This window comes from Halyomorpha halys, unplaced genomic scaffold (genome assembly GCF_000696795.3).
Source record: "Halyomorpha halys isolate HHAL.00 unplaced genomic scaffold, Hhal_1.1 Scaffold962.1, whole genome shotgun sequence".
NCBI lineage: Eukaryota > Metazoa > Arthropoda > Insecta > Hemiptera > Pentatomidae > Halyomorpha > Halyomorpha halys.
Genome location: NW_027109643.1, coordinates 383,688 through 391,064, shown reverse-complemented (window position 1 = coordinate 391,064; position 7,377 = coordinate 383,688). Strand labels below are relative to the sequence as shown.

Genomic DNA, 7,377 nt, shown 5'->3' with positions numbered 1-7,377 from the left:
AAACGTTAAAAATGATCACTTTTTCATTCGGAACTCATCTCATTAAAACTACCAATAACTATAGAAAATCAAAGAGAACATCATTTAAATTAGAGTAAATTTTCTAAAATGATATTAGAGCTAATTACGTTCAATAGTTCTCAAGATATATCTTTTCAAAAATCAACATTTCATAAAAATGTTGTATGGAACGTACTGAAATATCAGTAGTCAGTTAATCTATTTTGAGAAATCTATATTTCAGGAACTATGTGACGTACAGATGTCTATTTGCACTCAAATTAAAGCTAGTTTAATGAGCTATAAAGTAATTTATGATATTTATTTTCGTAGGAGTAGTAGTTTTCATGAAATGTGCTCAAATAAATTGATTTATAGTTGATCGGATAATAAGTTTGATTAATGAAAAACTTTATTTCAGAAACCATTGGACGTACAGATGTCTGTCTGGAATGAAATTAAAGCTAGTTAAATTTGCTATAAAATAGGTATGAGTATTTATCTTTATAGGAGTAGTAGTTTTTATGATATTTGCGAAATAAACTCACAAAATGTTAATTTCTAGTTTTTAATATAAAATGTTGGAATTTGAAACATATATCTCTAGACCCATAAGACACACATATGTCTGGAAACAATCAAAATAAAGGAAATTTAACTTACTACAAAGTAGCTTATGACACATATCTTCGTAGGGGTAGTAGTTTTTATGATATTCACATATGAACATAAATTTGACAAATGAAAATTTTCCTGAACAACTTATTTACTTACTTACTTTTTACAATTTATTTTAGCAAATATCATGAAAACTACAACTCCTACGAAGGTAAAGTTCATAAACTTCTTTATAGTCCATTAAACTAGCTTTAATTTGAGTGCTAATAGACATATGTACATCACATAGTTCCTGAGATATAGAATTATCAAAATAAATTAACTAACTACTAATCTTTCAGTACGTCGCATACAACAGTTGCTTTTTAAAAAGCTATATATCGAAAACTCTATTAGGGCTCTTATTTTAGCAAATTTACTCTTCTTTAAATGACTTTCTCTTAGGTTTTCTTGTGTTGTTCCTACTTTTTAAGATATAGAGCTCCGAATGAAAAATTAGTTTTTTTTATCGCTTTGAAACAGCCGCCATTTTTTATTCCCCCTACCTATACTTGGCAGACTCATCAATTTGGACTAGTAATTGTACCTAGTCTTCATTAAAGTAATCAAAAATTGGGGTGAGATAACTGCCTTTTTTCTCCTCTTGGGCTCTTGTATTACAATGTCGACAGTGATGTTGCACGTCCAAACTTACCCTCACGATAGCTGAGCGTTCTAAGCCATAAACCTCTGCCACATATATAATAATCATTGGACGCATAATTTAATTCTTCTAATGATAACGATTTAAATAAGATTCACCGTTTAGGAGTTAAAGACTGTGAAAAACGAAATAAAACCTATTCAAATTAATTAGCTGCTTAGTAAACGTTATAAAGCCACCAGGAATCCGTTTGGGCTTATGCGTTGTAAGTACTATACCACAGTTTTGGAAAGAATTTAAGTAAATTTCGTTTTTTTGGTTTACAAAGGCTTACGGTTTACGACATACTTTTTTATAAAATACTCATTACACGCAGAATCGAATGCTATTTAGTTTCTTAAACTATAACTGTTCTGCAAGCATGCACCACTTGGGATTATAATTATTAGCGAAAATCCAAAAAAAATACCCTATTTGCTACTATATTAAATTAATTACCCGATTAGTAATAATTTAAAAACGGTCAGAATTATGTTTCGAAGACAAATATGATAGGAACTAACTTTAAAAATTATTTGCAGATATTTATTCTATGAGAAGGATTTCTCGCATCAGGCTCCTGGACTACTACTGGTATCAATTTTCTGTTAAATTAACGGCAGTGGCGCTGTAGGGTAGAAGCGAACTTCCTCTATACGAAGCTAATTCAATCTGTGTTGAGGTAGAAGCTACATCATAAAAGTATCTTGCGATGCTACAAATAGCATTCAAAATACAAACTTAAATGTACAAAGGTTGGAATATTAAATTATATGAATAAAATAAAGCAGAGACTAATACAAAAAATAATTTAATATAATATTACATGTTTATTTTTTATAAAATTTTGTACTTAGGAAGGCATTTCGGGCAAAACATTCACAAATACATTTAATATCTACTTAACAATATGATAGGACTACTCGCAAACCAATAGTCAATTCAAATTAAAATATGTGAGGAGCATTGTAACAAAGACGTAATAAATAACTAAGATTACTGACTGATGAAAAATATCTTCCAGCCTAACAAATACTATATACAAACATTTTTAGGCACATTATTAGTATACTTCATTTTGATGAACTGTGCCAACATTTAAGATGGAAACATACCCGGTAAGTCTCGTATCCAGGTACTTATTTTGGTGGGCATCCTTCAAAAATATCTAACTGTCAACTAGTACACCATAAATTTTGAACACCTTCCCTGTTGCTTCTTCAGTCAGCGATCCGGTGATTGGACTTCCACTGTCAATCTTAAAGTCCTTCATTTCAACATCTTTGGTCCCGGCAGAATTCATGTCTTTATCTTTTGTTGCCATAGCTAAACCGACGTTAAAATTGGCTACCGAGCGTTTCAGAAGAGGAGTCGGGAAGAAACCGTACCGCCGAATCTGTTGGTGTTCTTCAACGCTAAACTTTTTCTTTTTTCCTTCAGAACTATCATTCGGGCCAGGTGGTGTGGAGTCTACCCTTCTTATTTGTTGTTTAATAGTTACATATCCCTTTGGGTTCTCAGAACTCTGGTTTATCGAACTTTTTTCGCCTATGCTATCCGAGTGACCCATCCTTCCGGTATAGAAAGACCTCAAATGAACTGGAATGAAATCATCTTTCATATCTGGACCAAAGGTGTCCATCCTGTCTGTCCCAAAGGTACCCATCCTGTCGATGTCAAAGTCATGATCGAAACTGTGATCGTGTTCATGATCATCGAAGTCGAAATCCAGTTTCGAAAATCCTCGAGGAGTTTCCACAGAGTCGAAACTGACAGGATCGAAGAGAAACGGGATGTCACTATTCTTTTTTTTTGTCTTAGTTACTACTTCTTTGTAGTTACCTTCCTCCTTCTTGTTACCACTGTATACGGTTGAGCCCGTCTTCGACCTTCTGAATTCACTTTTTCCTTTACCGTCACTGGTTGTTTCAACTATCTTTTCTTTGATTTGTATTTTTTTCATTGGCTTTTGGAATCGATGTTCCTTGCTTCTTTCCTGCCAATAAAGTTAAATATTAATTTAAATATATATAAGTTAATTTATTTGAAAATTGCCTTGTAAAATTGTCCCACCTCACTTTGTTCTTCTTCATCTTCACCGGAATCCTGTAAAAGTAATTCATGATAAAAAATAATTGCGTATAATTATATAAAATAAAATATCTAAGATTAGAAGTTTTTACTTTTCCTCCGTGATTGAAATCCCACAACTGCTCTCCCTGGTCTCCGTTGGCATCGCCCCACTTCACCTGAAAAATATATTTTAATGTCACATTAAAAAACCAAAACAAATTAATTAAAATTTGCATGAGCTGACTCAAATATCACTCAGCCATTGTCCAGAAAACAATTTAAAATACTTAATAAAACATTACTCTTTACAACAACTATATAATAAATAAAAAGCATCAAAAACAAAAAAAGACGTCTTCATTTTACATTAATATATGTGGTTATGAATGGTCCCAAATAAGTTTTCAATAATCTTTCCTTGATGTACTATGCAATTGATTGTTAACATCTCAAAAAATTAATTAGTAGCAAACATAAAATATTTTTTTAGAAAATATCTATTAATTTTAGAGAAAAAATCCTCAATTTATCTTTCCTCGTCCTAAATTTGTAAAAATATATTTTATATATTGCTATGAAAAAAAATTTAAAAAAACATTTAAAAAATATCCATACCTGTCCTTGATGACTATTTTTATCGTAATCACGCTTCTCGTAGCGATGCTCCCAATCATCTGGATCTTCGCACACATGGCCGAACTCATACTTGACAGGACCGGATTGCAGGTAGTACTGGTCCCTGAAAAAATAAAATAAAATATATGATATATTTTATATTTAGCATTAGCTTTCATGTAGATTTACGGTATTTTTTAAAAATATTTTATTGGTAAATATGATAGTTTAACCTGCTTAAAATATAGTTCCGCACTACGTTAAATATATTTTAATCGTTATCTAATAAAATTTAGAATATGATCATTATAAAAAATAAAACAAATAAATAATAAGCATACATTAATAAACAATATCCATGTCAAAGCATCCTCTATTGTCACCCTTCCCCTTAGATTTTGATAAGACCTGATATAAATAATTATGCTGTTTTCCTGCTAATTGTTAAAATTTCGCCCTGTCATTTATAGCTCTAGTTAAATTAGAAAGCTCTCCTTAAACGTGCACTCATTGCTTAAAACATATTCTTCTTGAAAACTATTCTTGGTATCAACTTAAAATTTTGTAGGAAGTTTGTTTTTTATACGATAAAAAAAAGGGGAAAATAATTAATATTGATAATTAACAAAAAATATAAATGACAGGGCTAAAAAAAGTGTTATCGGGATAGTAATTTTGCCAATTTTGATCAAAGTTGAGGAGCTGTGTCATGATCTGGGACATTAGACATGGAATATTAGGAACATATCATCAGTGTTGTAGACGCATCTCGAAAAAATGTTTTATTTCAAAAAACCTTTGTTAAAAAAAAAAGTTGCTGAATCAAGAGAAATAAGTATTCCAATCTATATTGAAATGTATCAAAAAAATAAACAACTTACATCATCTTTTAAATTAATATTTTTTTATTTATCTACTAGCCAACATCATTGTGATTTTTTTTTTTTTTTTTTTTTAGGATTTTCTCTCATCTCTGAGGCTCTAGATATTGTATTTTTTTCTAGTAAAACTGTTTTTTAAATGTCTAAAAATAATATTTAAATATTTATAGTTTTATAAAATATTGAAAAATTGAACAGTTTAATAACGATATTTTTCTCTGTTTCTAGCTAAAACACAAAAGCTTTCTGCAAAATATTATAATGATTCCTAGAATAGTTTTCAAGAAAAATAGTTATTAATTTGTGAGTCCTTGGTAAAGAACGTGTGCTTTGCAAGGCTTCGGATAGCGCTATATAAAAAATAACGAATAAAACTTGCATGGGCAATCAGGATGGAATTCTGTGGGATTGGGTGTCATGACAGGGTGATTTGACATATAAAGTCCTAAGTGTTAATTGAACCCATGCATGCATCAAAGACCATCACCATTTTTTTTTCTGTCTTTTCTAAGCTGCATCGATGTTTTTTTTATTTCACACTAAAAACTAAGGCTCTAACTGTATCTTAAAGGGGTTTAGAGCAGCGGTTCCCAAACTTTTTCATCGCGGCACCCTTGTCGAGCTGAAAATAATTTACTGCATAATTATATAATTATTTTAAGAGCGTTTGAGTATCAAGGGAGGAGGGGCAGTACAAAGTAAATTAAGAAATATATTGGAAATTAGCCATTTTAATTTAATTTAATTTTTTTTTTTTTGTAATATTCTTTATGCGGCATTCACTTGCCACTTTCGCTTGGGGCACACTAGGGAGCCACGCCATTTAGTTTGGAAGCTACTTGTTTAGAAGTATGCCATAGGCCATAGATTTATGTTGAGAAAATTACGTATGTTGGTCTGATTGACAATATTTACTCTTATGAAGTATATTAAAAAAATATTTTGGAATATTCTATTATTATTATTATTGTAAGAATTTTTTGTAATGCTGATGAACAGGTGGAAACTTTGCTTATAAACGAAAAAATGTATCGCTTGATTGAAACTGACTAGTTGATAAACAAACCATAAAAATCGTGATTTAAGAAATTATATTGATTGTTTCGATGCTGTGAACTTAACCAGGGTTTAAGTTAAATGAAGGAAATTTCCTGCATTGCAAATTAGTTAAGGGAAAACCCAATCATCCATTAAGTAGATTAATTGGTTCTGGAGGTTGTATAATTATCAAAATAATTTCCGGATTGACCAACAAAAATTCAGTTAAAAAATATAACCACTCAGGAATATTAATTTAAAATTCTATCCTTAAAATTATAGTCATCTTGAGTACGATGTGATTCTGAAGCAGTAGATATAATTTTTTTCGAATGATACTGTATAAAAAAAATTTAAAAAATGTTTTTAAAACTTAATGTTCAAAATAATTCAATTTCAAATTATTTGTAATTACTTTTAAACTACGTATAATTTATTGACCATCATTCAAAAACTCCTCCTAAAAATAGTTTAGATATACCACATCTATCTGTAACTGAAGTATGAATTTTAACTGTAATGTTTTCGTTTTATTTATGCCTGGATGCTGATAACAGTTAGGAAACCACAATTGTTTTTTTACTTGTTTCTTGGGCAAATGGTGTTTCCAGAACATTGACTCCTTCGCACTTTCTTTAGACTGACGAAACTTTAACAGTTTCGGAAGTACAATGCCTCGAGGCAGCCTTCAACCCAATAATTTTGGTAATCTAAATGCCTCTCGATCGCATCTATTTCAATTACTATTTGCCGGCGGTTATTTCTTCCATTGTTTAGTACAACAAAATGCGTCAAGCAATCTATGCTGACAGCTACATACTGAATTAACATCTTTCGATTTCGTTTCTGCTATTAAAAATCATTTTCATGAAGTCTTTAGGATTTCACATCCTTGTGTATTACTAGATTTAGGGTATCGAAGATCATCTTGATATATTAAGTGTCTTTTTTGAAGATTTACTTTATATTATCAAACAGAAGTACACGAACGTTTCTTAATTACTTGGATTAACATCCTTATATAGACACTGATCAGGTTTGAACTCACTTACGAGCCAGGAACCTGGGCCTTCTCAAAGAATGTAATCAGGCATAAAAAAGAAGAATTCTGAAACGCATTTACATCCCAGTGAATGAAGGTTCAATGTGGAAAAGGCGCACGAAAAGAATAGTATTTCTTGTTAAATCAGCCTGATTCTGTATGAATCTTGAAGAATGAGTCCCATTAGATCCCAAAATGCTATGGTTAGATCAAGAAGTTATATTATTTTATCATTTTTCATACAGATAGTCTGATTATGTTCATTTGTCTATCCTTTTGTTTGTATTTTAATTTTTTTTTTTTTTTTTTTTTTTACATATTTATTTTATTTTATTTATTTTTTTTATTTTAGTATGTATGAGATCATTTATCAATATTACCTATTGCCCACAACTGTGTGGCAGATTGTAATATCTATCAATAAATAA

General features: G+C 30.4%; 1 protein-coding gene across 1 annotated transcript in view; it reads right to left on the bottom strand.

Moving 5' to 3' along the window:
• Positions 1-2,147: 2,147 nt before the first annotated feature.
• LOC106687419 (uncharacterized) overlaps positions 2,148-7,377 on the bottom strand; it is a 23,025-nt gene continuing 17,795 nt past the window's right edge. Inside the window, exons 4-7 of the mRNA XM_014431299.1 lie at positions 3,989-4,112; positions 3,484-3,549; positions 3,374-3,406; positions 2,148-3,296 (exon numbers count right to left, since the gene is read on the bottom strand). Of these exons, the coding sequence (XP_014286785.1) occupies positions 2,469-3,296; positions 3,374-3,406; positions 3,484-3,549; positions 3,989-4,112 (1,051 nt within the window). The 3' untranslated portion in view covers positions 2,148-2,468. The remainder of the gene's footprint in view (positions 3,297-3,373; positions 3,407-3,483; positions 3,550-3,988; positions 4,113-7,377) is intronic.